At 36.8% G+C, this 20,653-nt stretch overlaps 2 protein-coding genes across 2 annotated transcripts in view; both read right to left on the bottom strand.

Moving 5' to 3' along the window:
* camkk2 (calcium/calmodulin-dependent protein kinase kinase 2) overlaps positions 1 to 17,988 on the bottom strand; it is a 26,368-nt gene extending 8,380 nt beyond the window's left edge. Inside the window, exons 1-9 of the mRNA XM_081390492.1 lie at positions 17,883 to 17,988; positions 8,498 to 9,116; positions 7,045 to 7,092; positions 5,603 to 5,656; positions 3,092 to 3,143; positions 2,810 to 2,943; positions 2,092 to 2,128; positions 1,930 to 1,951; positions 1,744 to 1,832 (exon numbers count right to left, since the gene is read on the bottom strand). Coding sequence (XP_081246618.1) covers positions 1,744 to 1,832; positions 1,930 to 1,951; positions 2,092 to 2,128; positions 2,810 to 2,943; positions 3,092 to 3,143; positions 5,603 to 5,656; positions 7,045 to 7,092; positions 8,498 to 9,073 — 1,012 coding nt within the window. The 5' untranslated portion in view covers positions 9,074 to 9,116; positions 17,883 to 17,988. The remainder of the gene's footprint in view (positions 1 to 1,743; positions 1,833 to 1,929; positions 1,952 to 2,091; positions 2,129 to 2,809; positions 2,944 to 3,091; positions 3,144 to 5,602; positions 5,657 to 7,044; positions 7,093 to 8,497; positions 9,117 to 17,882) is intronic.
* On the bottom strand, positions 17,883 to 20,653 carry snrpd3l (small nuclear ribonucleoprotein D3 polypeptide, like). Its single transcript, XM_081390493.1, has 4 exons — positions 20,488 to 20,653; positions 19,813 to 19,946; positions 19,491 to 19,683; positions 17,883 to 19,253 (listed from the first exon to the last, which is right to left on the bottom strand). Exons 2-4 carry the CDS (start codon positions 19,936 to 19,938, stop codon positions 19,186 to 19,188), a joined length of 387 nt encoding a protein of 128 aa, XP_081246619.1. The 5' UTR covers positions 19,939 to 19,946; positions 20,488 to 20,653; the 3' UTR covers positions 17,883 to 19,185.

Below are 20,653 nucleotides of genomic sequence, written 5' to 3'. Positions count from 1 at the left end.
CTGGCGCCTCAGTCCCAATACTGTAAAACTCGACTTACGTTCACATCACATGTTAATGCAGCGGTAGAGTTACACTCACAGGACACTGTGCACTTAAAAAAAGTTCATTATTTGCTCGTGCTTTAAAGCTTTGCCGGGTAAACATTTCTTTGGCATTCTGTTCTGACATGATGCACTTTTTCTAAGCGCGAACTGAAGCGCACACTGCCAAACAGCGCCAAACTGGATTTTTGTTGGGTCAGACCCATCTGATATCGAAGGGGGGATGATACGCGAGATCAACATGGAGCTAAATGGAAAAAAATAGCACCAAACAAGCCACTTTGAAATGTTGCTGTTTTAATGAATATAAAAGTTGGGTGACCCTCCCCCTAGACTAAAAAAAGTTGGATGACCCTCCCCTCAACAAAGAATAAAAAGACATGACCCTCCCCTATTTTCCTCCGGTGGCCCCTTCCATAAATACCGAACGGTCCCTAATCTGATTGGTTTTTATGCTATTGGTACACAGATTTGTGTCAGTCAGATGGCAGTGCTGTTGTCGTTAATTAAAACTATTAAAACGCTTATTTTACATAAAAAAAACTTGTATTGGTAACCTTGTATTAGTAACTAACTGAAATATAATACGATTAAGTATTAAAATTAAAATAAAATAAAAATATAAATATTTTTTTTAAATATATAAATATTAAAAATATAGTAAAAATGACAAAAGCACATGACGAAATGATTAAAACTTGAAAAAATTAGGATATAAAAAGAAAGTTGTAAATTAAGACAAAACTTAATAAATGCTATAATAGTATAAAAAATTAACAATATGTAGACAAAACGATAAGAATGACAAACTTAAACATAAAATAAAAACCTGAATATATATATATATATATATATATATATATATATAGCCTGTCAAAATATTAATACATACTATAATAGTACATATAAAAATGAAGCTATACAATATTTAAAAAAACATAAAAATGTCAAAACCACATGACAAAATGACAAACTGAAGATACAAAAAAGCTAATTCAAAATAGTAATAAATACTATAATAGTATATAAATAATACTAAAATAACACTGCTAAGTGGGTTGTTCTTGGCCAGAATAAGCTTTGTGAAAAAGACTCTAAGTCTAAAAGTGTGGCTCCATAAAGGTCCTTTCACACTGGACGCGATTTTTACGCACGAATAATTCGCGCGATGGTTTTATTTTTTGATCAGCTGTTTGTGTAATGAGTGCTTTCACACCGAATGCGAATGTGCTGCGGCGAAAAAACGACTTTTTTTTTTTTCGTTTCGATGTCGATTTTTTTTTTCTTTTGCGGCGACAGAAAAGACTTCAGCCAATCATATACTACAAGGACAATGATTGTGTGGCGTAGCATTGCCAACCAACTCGGTTATAACGACTGTGAGTATGTTGTGTGATAGTTTTAGTTGTTGTATAGTCCTGTGCTGTGTAGGCTAGCAGGCTAAACTACATTTGGGATAGAAAGCTAATCGTCAAAGATAGAGATAGAGACCGTGTTTACGCGGCTCATGTGATGGGTTTTGACGCGAATTATTCGCACACGAACTATTCGCTTTTTCGTTACGCATCCAGTGTGAAAGGGCCTTAACACTTATCAGAGCCTAGCCAATTGCAAGGTATCGTGCCCTTTTAGCTGGATGTACCAGAACCAATCATGAGTACTGATGACATCGCTAAGCTTTAGCTAAATTCCCGCACTCACAATATTCGATTCCCCTCAGCAAGTCCTGGAAGTAGAAGCGTGCCTGGTCCTCATCCAGGGGCTTATCAGCAGGAACCTCCATCACTGCTCTGCAAACACATGGGGAATGAGACACAGTTTCTCTAGCAGAGTGACACTAGCACAGCATGGGCCGGCGCTACAATCAGAAATAACGTGCTTACTCACCCTCGTTTGACAAGCTCGAATACTGTGAAAGCACAAAAGAGTAAAGGTGTTGTGCAGTACATTCTCTGGCTTCACATACATTAAGCACCGAAAAGTAGAATAAATTGTGCATGTGCAAGTGTGTAGCATCTGCCAAGAGGATGAGTATCTGGCCAGACTTACCCATGTACAGATGGTCTTCACTTGGATCATCCAGCACCTACAAAAAAACAACAACCCAAAGCTGTTTAGAAAGAGAACGAAACCAGTCAGCATAAAACTTAGATCTAATTTGATGCAAAAAAATTCTGTTAATTTGATATGATGGACTGCATTAACTTTTAACGCCTAATCATGACAACCCAGTTTTCCTGACTTGTAAATTCACGGAAAGGCTTACTTTCAACGTTTTATTGACTGAATAACAGCTGCCCTGTACATATCAGTACACCGCAAATTAATTAATTTTCCAGTAAAATATTTTTTTAAAAATATAAGATAAGTTTGTTTCTTCTTCATATTATTATTTATATTTTTTTTTACCTCACTACATATTGTTAGATTTATACTTAAAATTGTCTTATTTTAATTATCTTGTTTTCAGAAAGGTTTAAACATTTTACTAGAAACAAAGCAAAATATATTTTTGCAGTGTATAACAAACTGTATATCTATCCCTCACTTTATCACATTCATTCATGGTTAAATACTTTCACCATCCCAGTTTAATAAATGTATAGGTGGATTTTCTGTTTGTCCTATGGTGGAAGCGTTTTGGGAAACCTGTTCGAAAACAGTCATTATTTTTTAAATTCCACTTACATTAGTGGGGCATAAATTACACACTTCACGCCGACTTAAGACTGTGAGAATACTGCATACTGAGAATAAAAGCACCGACCTCCACAAGCTTAACCACATTAGGGTGATCGAGCTTCTTGAGGATGGCTATCTCCTGGTAAACACGCTCCAGAGGCCCTTTGGGCTGAGGGGGGCCCTCAGGGGCCAATCTTGCCCCACGAGGAGGAGGTCTGCCTGTTTAAACCAGCAAAGAGGAACTCATGTGAAAGGCTGAAGTATTAGGCGTTCTGCTAGCTGATGAAAGTGCGCCCCCAACCTCACACACATACACTCAATCATAAACCCCGCTGTGCGTTCCATCTGCTTTAAAGCAGACACTTACGCGGGAACCCAGCCTGCCTCATCAGTCGTTTCTTGGACAGCACTTTCATGGCCTGTGGAGAGCAGTGAGAATGAGAGAGTGAGAGCAGATATCCAGTGTCATTACTGGTGCTGGGTAACATATGCCCCATTCTACAACCAGCACAGTGATACAACTACACCAAAAAATAGGATAAAAAAGTGGCAATAACTAATCAGAGCAAGGAGCAAATTTAAGTTAACATCGAATTACTTCGACAACATCATATTATATTCTTATTATTATCATTACTACAGCATGCTAATAATATTATTATTATCAAGATAAGGATATTCTATCTCAAATTAAAATTGAACAATTTATCAAACATCAACAATACACAGTGGCAAGAATATGAAAAATATATAAAATCACACACATTAACTCTTTCCCCACCAGCGTTTTTTTTTTTTATATAAGTTGCCAGCCCCCGCCAACATTTTCACAAAATTTTCATGGCCCCCAGAATATTTTGTTGTATGAATATCTGAACATGCAATATATCAAAAGAAAGAACAGAGCCTCTGCTTTTAAACAAACAAACAAAAAACTTTTATTCTTAATGCATCCGTTTTAGTTTTTTTTATCAACACTTGAATGTGGGCAAGTTTCATAAAAAAGCAACATTTTGAGTAAAAAGCTGAGAAAATAATATTTTTGTCATAGACTGCAAAAAAATATGGACGTAGTGTCCGTGACGTCACCCGTAGGTTTCTGAAGAGCATTTTTGAAGCCCAAAGTGAGCGGAGCCGGCCGTTGCCATATTGGTAGCGCGTCGCCGCGCGTCACTCCCGGATAAACGAAAATGGGCAAGAAGCGGGATTAGCTAAGGTGAAGTAACAACTAACAAACAGCAGACAAAAGGCTAGTAGTGACAACAGCAATCCACCTGTCACTCAAGTGGCCACGCCTTAATTATGCAGAACTTTAAGGCTTAATATTATTTAAACGGATGAGTTATTAAAAAAAATCACCTCCCTCACAGTTGTCATGAAGGGCAAAATTAGCAATATAGACCAAAACCACTTTTTGCACCAGGCTGTAAACACATTTTTTTCTGCTATAAAGTTTAACATGGGGGGTGTATGGGATTGACTCTCTTTTGCAGCCTGTCTCTAGTGGCCAGTCAATGAATTGCATTTTAAGTCACTTCCGCGTTGGTTTCAAGAGAGAGACAGAGAAGGTTGCCGCTTGGTTTTTGACTACATCCAGATCGGATTCAGAATGATGATCAAAACATAGATTGAGTAGATTGAGTCCATCAACACCCCCAAAGCTTCACAATCCTATAGCTTGTCCTGGGTCAACATTTCATTCATTATCACTAGGCAGTTTTGATTTATATGCTGTTTAATGTTGATGATCGTGATATTTTACATGCCTCTGCTTAGATATGCTATCGCTTGTTTCTAATTCTTCTTCACATGTTTTTTGATCAGGAGATTCAGTTCTCTTTCAGAAGATGTGTCATAGCGCCCCCCTACCGTATAACAGTGAAAATACGGCAAACCGGAAATTTCCATCAATGGCAGGGAAAGAGTTAATAGAGGAGTTAGCTGGATTATGAGGCAATGGGCTTGTGCAGAAAAACTACAAATTCCATCATTCTTTAAAAAAAATACAGCATACCAAATTTGTATGCTTTTCTCTTTATATTGTTGTACTAGAGCAAGTTTGGTCCTAGAGAGACGCTGTCCTGTAGACTTTTTTCCTTTTTTCAGGGCTGGAACTCTGCAGGACAGTGGCTCTCTAGGACCAAACTTGCCTACCTCTGCACTAGAGCTAAAATGCAAAAAATAGAATGAAACATGTCCATTTTACTCCAATTCAAATCACTTGAATGCACATCATAATTATGATTTTGGTGCCCGTAAGGAGGAACTTCCTGAGAGGATTTGAAGGCAGCCTGTGATGGTGTCTATGGCAGTGGTTCCCAAACTGCCCTGAAGGCACCCCAACACTGCACATTTTCTTTGTCTCCCTAATCAAACACACCTGATTCAACTCATCAGCTCATTATCACATGGGTTAATGAGCTGATGAGTTGAATCAGGTGTGTTTGATTAGGGAGACAAAGAAAATGTTCAGTGTTGGGGTGCCTTCAGGGCAGGTTTGGGAACCACTGGTCTATGGCAGTGGTTCCAAATCCTGGTCCTGGGGACCCACAGCTCTGCACAGTTTGTATATCTCCCTCATTTAACACACCTGATTCAGATCATCATCTTGTTAGGAAAGAGCTCTGAACTGAACTGGGTGTGTCAGATAAAGGAGACATATAAAATGTGCAGAGTTGAGGGTCCCCAGGACCAGGATTGAGAACCACTGGTCTATGGGACCATTTTTGGCTGCTGAAGGGCACCTAAACTAGGCAATCATAATTCAAATTACCGATAACACTAGGATGTTCGCTCTTTACTCGCCTAAATAAAACTGAAATGAAGTGTGTAAATATATGTGTGCGAGATTGTTAAGAGACCGGGTTGCATCACTTACATAGTATGTGTTGTCATCTTCATTGTATGCCAGCTTGACAACTCCATAGGAGCCCTTTATCCAAAAAACAAGGTGCGTCATTCACAACAACTTGTAAGTGGAACAAATTGCAGTGCAAACACAATCAGTAACAGGCATTAACCTGAGGGAAACAGGAAACTAAAGTGTCCAAGCATTTTTGCCATTTGATTAACTGGAGAACATGTAAACCAAACCGAGCCAGTAGGCAACAGCCGGTGTCATGATGAACTCCACAGACAGGCATAATTCCACTTCTGCTCTGTCTCTATCTCTCTCAAACCTACACACACACACAGGTCCCAGCTGGGAGAGCAGATTGCCATCCCAGCAGGGAATCCAACCCTCAGACACAAGAGATGAGAGCAGAGCAGGAATCTCCACATCCAAGCTGACAGTTTTCCATGCCCTCGTATCAAGATGAAGCTTAGTGGAACAGCAACAGTGAAAACACGTCACTGCTCCTTTAAATTGCATTGCTGCATTAGTATAAATATTGTAGAAAATTCATTTCATGCTCTTATCCTACTCTATGCTTCTTAGAATAATGTATGGTGGTATAGTACTATGGTTTATTGATGGCATCAGATGGGAATACCATGGTACTTTGCTATATATATATATATTATGATCATCCCATAGCAAAAACAAAACAAACATGGTAAAACATGGTACGTTGTCTTAAAACATACTATGTTTGTTCTGTTCAATTCTATTAAATGGTATTCCAAGATAATTTAAACACCATGGCATTACCATGGTCATAAAAACATTTATTTAATACATTTTAATATATTAAGCAATTGTGCCTAAAAGGAAATCTACCTTGTTTTAGAAATGTTAAAAAATAAAGCAAAAATACTACTAAAATACGAATTATTTAATTATCTTTGAAGTGTACAACATTGAACAAACAGTTACACACTGTATTCTCTATTCTATTCTATTCTATTCTATTTAAAAAAACATGATGATTTTACTTAAATTCTGAATGGTCAATAATGTCAATCTGTTTTTTTTTTATTTGTTTTTTATACATACAACGTATGGATTGGTAAGAATTTACCAAGAAATTTTGAAAGAAGTAACTTATGCTCACCATGACTACATTTATTTGTACAGTAATATTGTGAAATATTATTACCATTTTAAATGACTGTTTCCTACTTTAATATATTTTAAAGATTTATTTATTCCTGTGATGGCAAAGCTGAATTTTCAGCAGCCATTACTCCAGTCTTCAGTGTCACATGATCCTTCAGAAATCATTTGCATTTTTTTATTTACTATACGAAATCTGAGAGATATTAGTTTGTTCTGAAATAAGAACAACAGCACAATTAATATTTCAGCAGAGCTTTCATTCATCTCACTCTTAGCAGGGAACGATCTATACATAAATAATAAATGAAAAATAAACATACCTTTCCGATCTCATCTTTCAGCTTGTACTGGTTGAGCTGCACGCAGTCCTTTTGAAATAAAGACACAAATTTCATTGATCAGTGACACTGAGGTCTTTTTAAGGGGGTTATAGTCACTGAAAAACAACTACTTCAGCCAGTGTGGCCAAAGATCACAGCAAACGCAAACTTGATTCTCTCATCAAGAATGATGCTCGCAACATTCCAGGTTCAAAGAATCAAAAGCATAAGCAAAAGAAGTACTACAGGGAGTACTTGAGCCGAGAAAGGCACACAAGCTAAAGCTACACACATTTCTTGCTGATTTCATGTCCTAATGGAAAAGCAGAAGCATCTATTGGGGAATTTTCTCTTGACAAGCACCATTAAGAGGAAGGTAATTGCTCCTGTCAGTAACCTTACCTTACACACCTTCTCAACCTTGACTTTGCAGACTTGAAGAAAAGGAAATGATCTTCTCAAAGACAACATCAGTTCTCAAACAAGCAGCTCAAATCTCAGGCCATAGCATTGTCTCGTTTTTAGTGGTTGTTACAATTTTTTTGAAAGTAGTCTCTAATGCTCACCAAGGCTGCATTTATTTGATTAAAAATACAGTAAAAGCAGTAATATTGTGAAATTTTACAATTTAAAAGAACTGATTTTATGTGAATATATTTCAAAATGTAATTTAATCCTATGTTTTTTTTCATGTGAAAGTTAGTGTCACATGACCTGTCAAAAATCATTCTAATAAGCTGCTCAAGATACATTTCTTATTTTCAATGCTGAAAACAGCTGTGCTGCTTCATATTTTTGTGGAAACCATGATGCACTACCAACCAATTAAGTAAGATTAAAAAAAAAAAGAAATTAATACTTTTATTCAGCAAGAATGCATTAAATGCATCAAAAGTGACAGTAAAGACATTTATAATGTTTCTTTTCAAATAAAAGCTGTTCATTTGAACTTCCTATTCATCAAATGATCCTGAAATCTTTTTATTATGATTTCCACAAACATATTAAGCAGCAAAAACTGTTTTCAGGTTTCTGATAATTAAAGGAACCATTACTATTATTATACCATTACATAATTTAGTACCAATAATAATTGGGCAGCAAATCAGAATGATTTCTGAAGGATCATTAAAGACTGGAGTAATGATGCTGAAAATTCAGCTTTGCATCACAGGAATAAATTACATATTCAAATAGAAAACAGTTATTTTATTTAGTAATAATATTACACAATGAATGTTTTTATTGTATGTTGGATCACATTAACGCAGCCTTGATGAGCATAAGAGACTTAAACATTATTTTTATTTTTTTTTAAATCTAAATTATTCCAAACTTTTGACAGGTAGTCTACATAATTATTAGGCATGATGGTAGCCATTGTGTTGTTGTTTGTAAGAGACTTTCAAACACTTCCAAACACACTTTGGAAGTGTTTACTCGGGCCACCTACCTGCAGGTCTGTGATGGACACACGATGAGACTCCACGGTTGGTCTTCGAGGGAGGCGTGGAGACGAGTGAGGGGAGGTGATTGGCGAGTAGGGCAGCGATGGGTAAATATAGCGTCCGTTCAGCCCCGGAGAACCACAGGGCGACGAAAGTGTCTGTGAGCGTTCCTGTAGCGACAGCTTCCTGTCGGAGAGGCTGAGTCTACCTCTGTGCTCCTGCGGTTCTGGGAAGAGCGCTTCCGGGCGGCCCAACGTGTGGGATAAGAGATCACAGGAGGCCATACGGAAGGGCGGTACCGGACCTGACGATGCCGGCTCTGGCGTTTCCGAGCTGTCCATGTCCTCCACCTCCTCCTCCTCTCCGCCCTCCTGCCCTGAGCCATCACTGGGCTCGTACTCCGTCACCACAATCATGGACTCCATCTCGTTGGTGCAAGGGCTCAGGCGCGTGGATGGGGAAGGGAACACAACGCAGCTCCGCAGCAGGTCAGGCAGTGGCTGTACCGAGGGAATGGGTGGAGCATGGCCGAGAGCGGCAGGGGGATCAGAAGAGGGCCAGGAGGAGACACAGGGAAACATAGTGTCCTTCCCAAACACCTCTCAGTAGTCCCTCCATCAACACCTTGCAAGAAAAACAGATTTGGTAAATCTTAGGTGTCATACAGAACATACAGAAATGTCAACTCACAGGGCTCCCACAGCTTTTGACCAATACATTTCTTTGATTTTGAGAATCATTTGGAAAGTGGCCTTATGAAAATCAGGAAAAGTCAAATCAAAAGGACATATTTTCTGTACTTTTTTTCATTATGTTTCCATTAATTTTTTAATAAAGAGCAATTTCAACCCCCAATATTTTGTAATGTACAATTTATAGGCTACATAACATATTTATTATATTTGTTATATAATAATTATATTTAACATTTTAATTAATTGGTATTAATTTATAATATTAAATATTATATAAAAAAAATATACAAATATTTTTGTAAAAACAAAAAAAAATTCCCCATGACTTTGAAGTCCATGCTATATAAAAAAGTCTACGCCATTAAAAAAATAATAATAATATAAAATAATAATAATAATTATATATATATAATATATATATATTTAATTTATTTTTTATTTTTATTACAATTAATAATGTATTATATTATTTTTACTATTGTATGTTTTTATGTAATTTTACTATTTATGCATTTTAACTTTTGACAATAGAGGGTTAAATTATATATATATATATATATATATATATATATATATATATGGATTTTTCCTCATTTTTTTAATTAAGGCATTAAGTTCGATTTCCAAAAGATGATTTTTTATTCCTCTTTTTAGTCAACTTTAGCATGGGTGTCTAAACTTATGCATAGCACTGTGTGTATGTATATATATATATATATATATATATATATATATATATATATATATATATATATATATATATATATATATATATATATATATATATATATATATATATATATATATATATATTCCATACCTTTTACAATCCTACAAAATCAACATTTTAAAAAACACTAAGATTTCCAGGTCTTCCCTGATGCTGATTAGGATAAAGCATAAATGGGAACGGACTCAAAAACATATGCTTGACCTCTATTTTTCTCTGTCCTTATTGTCTGAGTCTTGTCCTTCTTATCTGTACAAATTAAATGACTGGATACAGCTAATAAGCTGAAAATAAGATGCTTCAAACGTTCCTCAAAGTAAAGCCTGCTGGAAAAAGATTACATATCTCCATTCTGCTCTGAGCTCTAATGCTCTGTTTCTAATGGCCTTGATTTACATGCAAAGTGCTGCAGTTTCTTTGGAAAGCAGATTTTCTGAACATTAGAGACACTGTGTGTGTGGGAGAGGTGTGGGTCTCACAGAACGAGAGAAATATAAGCAAGTACAATAAAAAAGACATTCATTACTCTGAGGGGTTCAGAAAGGAGAACTTGTGTGGGTTGTGCCCACCCCCTCCATGCGTCCTCATTTCTATCTATCTCTCACATTCACAGAGATTCAATGCAGCTTAGTTTTTCTTCTCTGTCTCTGTCATTTCTTCATCTGCGATCGAATCTCTACTGATGTTTTTGCTGTAATATCATCTCGGGGCCCTGGCCTCCATGCATTCTCCTGTCAAAACACCCACACAGCTGGAAGACGGTGTTCTCTCTCCCTCTTTCGAGAACACGCTGCGAAAAAAAGCATATTTTTCTCAGCGTTCCTCATCTTTGACCCCTCCCGCATCCATTTCTCAAGTTATTACGTCCCTGACACTAATTTTCACATTAAATCAGAACACACTGATGAGGATTCGAGCTTTTCAAGCTAAAAATGTCAGTCATACTGGAAATAACCTCAATGAAAAATCACATTGAAAGAAGGACCAAGCCATATCCAGAGACCAGAATACCATAGACACTTGGGGCTAGACTTTAAACCACTTTATAAACACCCTAGCGACCACATAGCAACATGATAGAACCAGTCAGAACACCTTAGAAACAACTTATGTGTCAGCCTTTGTATTAAGCAAGCTGAGCACCATTCATATTTAGGCATAAAATGCAAAAATGTAGTTTATTTTGTTTATAAAACTGTCTCTCTCTCCATCCATCACCTACTGAGAGATTCTGCCAGCAGGAGAATGAATGATGGATTCTACATGACATCAACATGACAACAAGTGACAGCCAAGTGATTGTAACATGATATTTGCAGCATCCTGTGTTCTAAACATTTACAAACATACATCATGATTCATCAGTCAAGCAGACAAAAGTACCATTATGCTCATTTTTAAACTTTAAAAAAAATGAATAAGTTATATATTACTGCCATTATATTTATGCAGTGTCTATTTTAATCTTAAATGTCATTTTACAAAACCGTTCAACAATTTGGGGACAGTAAGATTTTTTCTTGTTGTTGTTGTTGAACGAAATTAATAATTTTATTCAGCAAGGATGCATTAAATTAATGAAGTTTCCACAAAACAAATATTAAGCAGCACAACTGTTTCCTGATATTGCCAATCTCTAATATAGAGATCACAAAGAGCAATATTTTATAATGTACATTTTATATATTTTATATATTGTGTATATATATATATATATATATATATATATATAATTGTTATTAAATATTATATAAATAGTATGCAAAATATTGAGCATAATTGCAAAAAATATTTTTTAATTGTCATGAAACTTACAAGCTTACACCAATTTAAAATTCCCTGATATTTATTTGTTATATATGTATGGAAGCTTGTTTCCGCCACAAAATAAAAAAAAATAAAAGATAATTGCGACTTTTTATCTCACAATTGCGAGTTTACATCTCGCAATTCTGACTTTATTTCTCAGAATTGCGAGATATAAAGTCAGAATTGCGTGAAATAAAGTCGCAATTGCGTGTTTTAAAGTCAGAATTGCGAGATATAAAGTCAGAATTGCGTGAAATAAAGTCACAATTGTGTGTTATAAAGTCAGAATTCTGACTTTATATCACGCAATTGGGAGATATAAAGTCAGAATTGCATGATATAAAGTCGCAATTGCTTGTTATAAAGTCAGAATTGTGAGATATAAACTATTCTAAGGTAAAAAAAAAAAAAAGTCTGTCTTTTTTCCCCCCTTAGAATTGGACTTTATATCTCACAATTCTGAGAAAAGATGTCAGAATTGCAAGATATAAACTCGCAATTATGTGTTATAAAGTCAGAATTGCGTGATATAAAGTCAGAATTCTGAGATATAAAGTCAGAATTGCGTGATATAAAGTCAGAATTGCGTGATATAAAGTCGCAATTGCGAGAAAAAAAGTCAGAATTCTGACTTTATAAGACGCAATTGCGACTTTATATCTCGCAATTCTGACTTTATATCTCAGAATTCTGACTTTATATCTCAGAATTCTGACTTTATTTCATGCAATTCTGACTTTATATCTTGCAATTCTGAGAAATAAAGTCAGAATTGCGAGATGTAAACTCGCAATTGTGAGATAAAAAGTTGCAATTATCTTTTAAAATGTTTTATTCAGTGGCGGAAACAAGCTTCCATATATATGAATATTGTGTAGTAAGAAATGTTTCTGGAGCACCAAAAATATTAAAATATATTTAAATACAACTGGTTAAATATTAAACTGGTAATAATATTTCACATTATTCCAGTTTTTCAATATTTTTACTACTGTTTTTACAGTATTTTTGATCAAATAAATGCAGCTCTGGAGAGTAAAAGAGACTTATTTCAAAAACCTTATTAAAGAAACTGATTGCGTTGAAAAGTGTGACGATCTCTGATGACAATCATTCAGTATCATATCAAAGTATGACATCTGATGCACCATGACACCCCTTTCTTATTAGTACATGTTGGCTAATAAAGTAGCACGCAACAAAATGAATCAGCTATTTGAATCACTGGTGTGGACGCCGTTTGAGACTTCCCATCCTCACATCTCTCAACCTCGCAGGCAGACACTGGTGTGGACGCCGTTTGAGACTTCCCATCCTCACATCTCTCAACCTCGCAGGCAGAGAGACAGCCCAGCTGAGCACAGAGCGACCAGGCATGTCCGACACATTTATCAGACCAGGTGCTGATGGCGGGATGATGAAAGTGTGCAGAAACTCAGAGGGATTGATGTGCATTTATCCAGTCCGAGCGGCAAGCGACTTTGAAACTGAGGCGGTAGAATTACGTGTTCGTTGCAAGCATACCTTACCAAAAAAAGCAGATTATCACATCCTCTTTTCAAAAACAGGAAATACACGGTAGATGCGGGCAAGATGTGACCTGACTGCAATGGTAGGCTGAGCTATTTTAATCTGAGAGCAGTTTCCACATTCTTCTGTGACCTACTTCGATCTTTGATGGATTGCAAACCAAGTGTTTCTCCTCCATGTGCCCAACCATCCAAACACACACAAGCCTCATTTGTTATAGAGACTTGGACTCACACGGAAACAATCCCTGGGGCCTGGTCCCCCACTGACCACATGTATAACAAAAGGGGTCTACATTAAAGGGCTTCTACAAAGTACAACATCAAACGCATAAAAAGATCCACCGTTTTCAATCGAGCCCTTGGATAACCTCCTGGAAGAAATCAATCATCCCCTAGAAACAAACAGATGCAGCCTTACACCAGATGACTGAGTTTAACACACACTTTCCACTCCCTGGTTGTTATTATCATGGTGAGATACACAGGGCATCCACAGGGAAAAGGTTCCAGAGAGGATTGACCGTATGGGACCATCTGGAGTGCAGCATTCTTTGAAACGTACGCTTTAACAGGGAAAAAAACAAAGTACTAATCTTTGGTCAAGAGTAATGATGACAAGAGGATATGCAGTGTAAAAAAATAATTCTAATTTTTATACAGTAAAAATGTTACCTGTTAATTGGTTAACAGTAAGTTCCATTACAGTTCTTATGTAGCCCCGCCCCTTTTCAGCGCTGCGCTCGCTGTGTTCCGGCGAGATCTTTCGGATTTATGAATGAACCACTTGTTATAAAATGTTCCCGGTCTGCAGACATTTGTTAAGACACCCGCTTCAAACATTAAAATGCTCATGATAACTTTCATTAATTCTACAATAAGTAAATCCACTTCACCAGCTAATTACTCTTCGACAGCAATACCATAGAAATATACAGAGCTACCGCAAAAAAAAAAAAAAGTTCAAAGACAAAATTCTAAAGATGGCGGCGTGTTTGTTTCTCTGGCGCATCAGGTCTATACATTGAAAACTGTAATACATCTATCAGGCTATTTCATGTCATTTTTCAGTAAAATACTGTTACATTCATGGTTTTTGGAAGTGAAAAAGAAGTTTTGACTGAAATAAACGTAAATTCCCAGACATTCCCAGTGTGACACTTCGCATTTGATGGTTTTGATGTTTTTTTTAAAAGTGTGATTTAAAGGGATAGCCTACTTCACTGATTAGCATTAAGCTTTGTATCAGTAGAAACCTGGTAGTATTTTCGAATGACCGTGCTTTCCTCCCTCATGTCCCCCTGAGATGAGAGATTTCTGTATTGTGTGTCTGGAAAAAAACCTCAGATGACACAAAAATCGCCATTTTGCGTCATCAGAGGCTGTTTTGGCCAGAGGCTAGAGACTACAGCCAGTAGTAGGAGCTAGTTCCGCATGTTTTCAACCCGCCTATAGACGAATCCGGCGAAACTACCGGAAGTAAGCGGGCGCCATTACTGAGCTGTTGCTGGGTAGCGTTGCGCCATTGCCTCCTATTGGTTTGATTGCGTCCACTGGAATAAACAGCCCGCGATTTACGACTGTCACTAACGTTACATCTACAACTTTCCTATTCTTCCTCTGCCGAGTTATTTGTACAGTATGAGTGTTGTTAATGGTCTGTGAAAATCGGACAGGTCCTTTTAGAACTAACGTTATGTGTTTATCATCTGGTAGAGTGTGCATTATTTAGCTAACCAAACCATCCGGAGCTCAGATCATTTTGACCCTCTATCAGTGACCTGTAGTTGGCATTTTGTTGATCATCGGATGCCAGGCGAAGGAGAAAATACTCTTGAATACCTTTAAAACAACCGAAGGGGCGCGTTGGGGCAGTAGTAACATTACTTATGTCTGTTGTTAATGTTTGATTTGCTTGACTGTGACTCTCACTCTGAGAACCAACAACGCTAGCAGTTAGCAGTACCACCCTTTCCTTTTGAAATGTGAAAATGAGATAAATAATGGTCACAAATGAAAAACATGAATTCGTTTATTTGATATTCATTTATTTATTGTTGCCAAATGAACAGATCTTTTTATAGTTTCCTCGTTAGCTAGCCTAGCTAGCATAGTTATTGCCAAGCTATTTTCATAAATAATCTGTAAGATCGTTTGTACCTTCATCTGTGACAAGAGCCCAATGTCTAACATCATCAACCCAACAAGTCATACTGCCTGGCTGTAGCTGTCATCGACTGTGCGTTATCACGGAGGTTTGTTTATACTAGTAACAGCTCAGTAATGGCGTCGCCACAAGATGGCAGCCTACACAGAACGCTCGTCGGATTCGTCTATAGGAGGATCTCACGATAAAACGGCGTCTTTTCAGTTTCGAGTCCACTAGTAGCCTAGTTGTATCATTTCTTCTGATACTGCCCTCTGTAACCGGTAGGCGTCGCTTGGGAGTGGCCTCGTAGGGCAGCGGAGCAAGTGCATTCTGGGAGTTGTTGTCACACATGAGCCAAAAATACATTTTCTGACTTTTCTCAGTCTAGAAGGCACCAACTTCTAAAATAATTGCACATTTCTACTACATAAATGACCCAATTCAAATACGCATTCATCTTCCAATTTCCAACATTAAACCACCATGTTATAGCCTACCTAACACTTTAAACACAAGTTCTGGGTGGAAAATTAGTTAAGCTCTCTCAACACCATTGTAACAGTATCGATGATGACCAAAGATAATTATGTTTCTTTACTCAGTTTTACTATAGTGCATTGACAGTTGAAGTCTACAGACCTTATTCACAGCAGCGCCATCTTTCATTAGCGGGAATGAAAGCGAGGCTGTGAGGGATAGTCATGCATCTCTTCAGTGTTCGGTTGTACTGTTATTTAATGTTCTGTTGACGAAACACTGGATAAATGTCTTTCCAAGTAAATTTCAGTAGACAAAAAACTCCAGACAACATATAAGTACAGAAAATTATAAGTGATCTTGGAGCTTTATACTGCTTTTACAGTGGATGCCGTTGAAAACACGGTAAGTCTATCACGGTACCGTTTTCTTACGGTAAGAAAACACGGTAAGTTTTGTACTTAAAACAAAATTTCTGTTTGTTTTTACAAACTGTCTGAATTTTTTTTTTTGCAATCTGTAAATCTTTTTTTTTCTGGATTTTACAGCAGTTTAAAAACAAAAAGGCCAAGCCGGTGGATAATTACCGTGTCATTATGTTAGTTGCATCTGATCACATTCCATAAACTAAGAAATGAAAAGTAACTATGGCAACCACAATCATACTTTTTGCACATAAAGCCTGATAAATAAACAACTTGATCGAGCTCATCCAAAGCTAGATTTCAAATCATACCCGAATGGCTCATTCCACAGGGAAAAGCCCTCAAGGGACCTTCTTATGCCACTCTCTCCAAACAAGGCAAACTATTTTAGACCCAAACACCCAAGCAAGTCAGTGGATACAAAATATAATTTGTTAATAATACAGCACAACTGACATCTAATGTACTTGCATGCATGCATCTCCTTTCGTTATATCAGGCTATACGGATTAAAGCATCACACAATAACTGTCGAAACCTGGTGAGCTATCAAACTAGACAGCATTTTTGGACATGTGCACCTTTCAAATGTGCCTTTGATGCACAAAAATATAGTCTAGGCAGGAAGCTCACAAGATGTTGATACACAGCCAGTGATTTTACGGGGTTCACTTGTCAGCTGTCAAACAGGCAGGATGAAAATGAATCAAGGATGCTGAATTCTTCGGTAACTGGGTCATTCTACAAAACAGGTGCCATTTTTGTCTCTCATATACATATGTGGGAAAAAATTATTTTAACAATCAATGGATAATGCCAACTTCAAACACAATATGAAAAATTCAAATATACAAACTTTCAAAATGTGATTTCTTGAAGGAGAAGTTACAATCTTTTCTTTCTTTCTTGCCAACGTTGTCAGTATTTAATTCTTAATTTTCAATCATGTTTACCTGGACACGTAATGTAAAAATATGGATATTTGCTGAAATACCAGTATTAAATGATCCTCCTAATAAGCACTTTATAGTTTCACGACCTTAAAAACTGTCAACCCTGTTACAATATATCATTCCTGACTGTCCTATAATACATTGAAATTATTATTAAATTAAAGCATTAATTTTGCTTGATATATCACAATGCAATTCATTAACACTAACTGTCTCAGTGAGTATAAAAAATCTTAAAAATTTTTTTTACTTTAAATCCCCTTATCGAACTGGAAAATGCGTCAATTTCGTAGAATAACAACTTCTCATATATGAATATATAGATGTGTATAGGCTTTATTATATCACTCCAGTTTTACAGTTGACATGCAACGCAATTTCGTGCCACATAATCTGCAAAAGCGTCAAGTAAACACATACACTGGCTCGAAGAGCTGATACCGTTTGGAGAATAATTTTAAGGCAGGTTGTTATTTTGCTAAAGCTGGCTAACGCATCTCTTACGAAACAGATGTTTGGAAAATCCAGCCGAGGATTAATAAAATGATTGTGATCACGTATGTTCACGCATGTCGCTGTAGAGAAGTACAATACAAATCGTTAATTCAGTGTTATGTCCTTACCTCGGGCGTTTATAAGATCCTGTTTTTGAAGGGTATGTTGTTAGCTCGCTGGCAGTAATGGTAGCGGTTTATGATATGGTATGATGTGCAGGCAGCGGGGGACGAGGTGCTTCTGCTGCTGAGTGAATGTGAGAGGAGTGGCGACATCTAGCGCTCACACGGGGAACTGCGCCTAATGATCCACTGACAAGCAGGGGGTTATTAGTCCTTGATTAATTGAACTTCATTGCTGTACTTCACTCGAATTCCTGCACTCTTATTCAGTTGCATTTTGACACGGAGTCAATCACAAATTAAACTTTTCATTCTTACAATTTCATGTAAATCCCCAAAGTATCATTTTATTGATCTTTAGTGCTGTCAAATCAATTAATTGCAATTAACTGTCTGCATCTAACAGTATCTAACAAAGTCTGTATATATATACACACACACACACATATATATTTACAAACTTGTATAAGAGATGAAATTAATCAATTTTACAGCACTATTGATCTTACAAGCCAATACAATTATGCTCCTGGCTGAATTTTCATTGCCATTGACATTTCAGTGCAAACTGTATTTGGACACAACTAAGGGCATTTATTCTTGTGGAGAGACATCTCATCATTTACCACAACAGTGTTGGACCTAAAGAAATAAACTTATAGACATTGCTGAAGGTGGACAAATTATCGACCGGGTTTAAATTTAACATCTGGTGTGTTCTAGAGCACAAATTGATTAAAAGATATTTTAAAAAAGAGATTTAAACAACTTCCTAAAAATGTGTTAAAACAACCAAAAATAATAAATCTAGCCATACAGTACTATAGTAAGTAGAAAAGTATATATAGTATAATTTATCGTATAAATTGAGTTTTTATACATGAAAATAATTTAGGATTGCAGACCCTTGCATAAGGATGATCATATTTGGTGGTCCATAACATCTAAAAACACAGCATTACATAATCAGAACACTGGGAAAATACTGAATAAAAAGGCTCTTATCAATTAAATCAATCATTTAATGCAAACTGTGTGTGCTGAGGTGTTACGATATTGCACTGTTAATAAACAGAATGACACGCTGCTAAAACAGTCCTTCACCTAATTGATGCATTAATAAAACACTTTTTATATAATTAAACAGCTTTATTACATGAGAAAAGTGGAAAAAACGTTATTGCAAAATCAACAAAACAACAAGATCAATTTTAACAAACCAAAAAAAAAAAAAAAAAAAGAGCGCACAATTTCTCAAAAGGAAAATAAAACTGTACAAAATGACATTGTGATAGCAAAAGGATTCACATTATCGCCTTTTCTGGAAAATATTTCCCCTTCCTCCTGGTCCTCCTCGACCTCGGCCCCTTGCTGCGACTGCAAGGGGAAAATAAACAGTTTAGTGGTTTCATCTTAACTTGTTCAGAAACTTAAATGACAAAAAGTGCTCAGTGCATCTTTTCCATTGTATTTTGTGAATATTGAAACAAATTGTAATATTTATTTTAAATTTTGTAGCTCAAGTGCACTTGACATTGGAACGACTGAATAATACAAGTGCAGTTAGTGCAATCAAGTCAACGATACCATAAAAAAAGATGTTTGATGACGAACCTTGTGCTTTGAGAATAGCAGCTTTGCCTCTTCCGGCTCCTGCCCCTTGGTTTTTGTTTTTCATGCTCTTCAACATAGGGGCGTTTTTCAACATGTCAGGCAGAATGAGAAAGCGTATTTTGCTGCCGCGGATGTACACCTGCTCCAGCTGGGACACTCTGCCGTCTCGATAGGTCACTGTAATGTTGGACATCTGATTCACACAACATAAGTGCAGTTAGTTGCATTATTCACATACGACTCATTGCAAAATACAAATTTAGGGAAAATGTTTGGGTAACAGAAATTCAGATTTTTGTGGGTTCCATATTTTTAGCAGTACCTGGCAGTTCATGTTATCCTCTGCTTCGATCAGTTTGCCCCTGTACACCTCACCAGTGTTTGTCTCGCAGGTCACGATGTGACCCTCTGCTTCATGCAGGACTTTGATGGGAACGCCAATAGACATGTTTTAATCTGGGGGGCAAAAGACAAGTTAATTAACAGCTAATTAAGTTAAGATTATTTTCGAATCAGACACGACTAAAGTAATAACTAGTGGACAGCAGTACAGTGAGAATGTCTCATAGTTCCTATCTAAAAAGAGCCGACACATTAGAACGATTCGTTCGGCAATCGGACTACACTTGTCACCACACGTTATGATTCACTAAAAAGATCCGGCTCATAAGAATCATTCGTTTGGAAATCGTGTTCTGTGCGTATTGGAAGACACAATCCACGCTCGAAAATAAACGTCATGAAAATCATTCATTTCTGGTATTAACTATAGTTAGCTTATACTGGCTTCAGTACCTGAACTAACACATTCACAATAAATATCTAGAATGATCTCAAACGAGTCGAATGCATAAACCAAGCAAACAATGAACGTGTAAAATGGACGCTGCTACGCTACAGATTTGAACAGACCAAATAGGACTGTATATTTTAGTGAAAGACAAAACAACAGACTACAAGTAGGCTAGTAAGTTTTTGCCATCAAGCATTACAGTACCTTGAGTCGACGGCTTCGTAGAAATCCACACTATTGAACAACGTGAGTATTTGCGGCGTTTTCCCGCTCCCACAATGCAGCTGAAATCAGAAACCCCGCCCTTTCCTGAAACCCTGTTGCATTTTGGGAGTTGAAGTCCTATTACAATGGACAATTCAGGTCAAGT

The sequence above is a fragment of the Scardinius erythrophthalmus genome (assembly GCF_964197995.2).
Source record: "Scardinius erythrophthalmus genome assembly, chromosome: 17".
In the NCBI taxonomy this organism is placed as follows: Eukaryota; Metazoa; Chordata; class Actinopteri; order Cypriniformes; family Leuciscidae; genus Scardinius; species Scardinius erythrophthalmus.
This window is presented reverse-complemented; position numbering and strand designations above follow the sequence as displayed.

Excerpts from the sequence above, each read along its gene's own strand:
- snrpd3l (XM_081390493.1), bottom strand. The coding sequence starts at position 19,938 with ATGTCTATTGGCGTTCCCATCAAAGTCCTGCATGAAGCAGAGGGTCAC. Across the intron at positions 19,684-19,812 it reads AGGATAACATGAACTGCCAG|ATGTCCAACATTACAGTGAC; the intron begins GTACTGCTAAAA and ends TGTGTGAATCAG. Across the intron at positions 19,254-19,490 it reads TGCTATTCTCAAAGCACAAG|TCGCAGCAAGGGGCCGAGGT; the intron begins GTTCGTCATCAA and ends TTCCCCTTGCAG.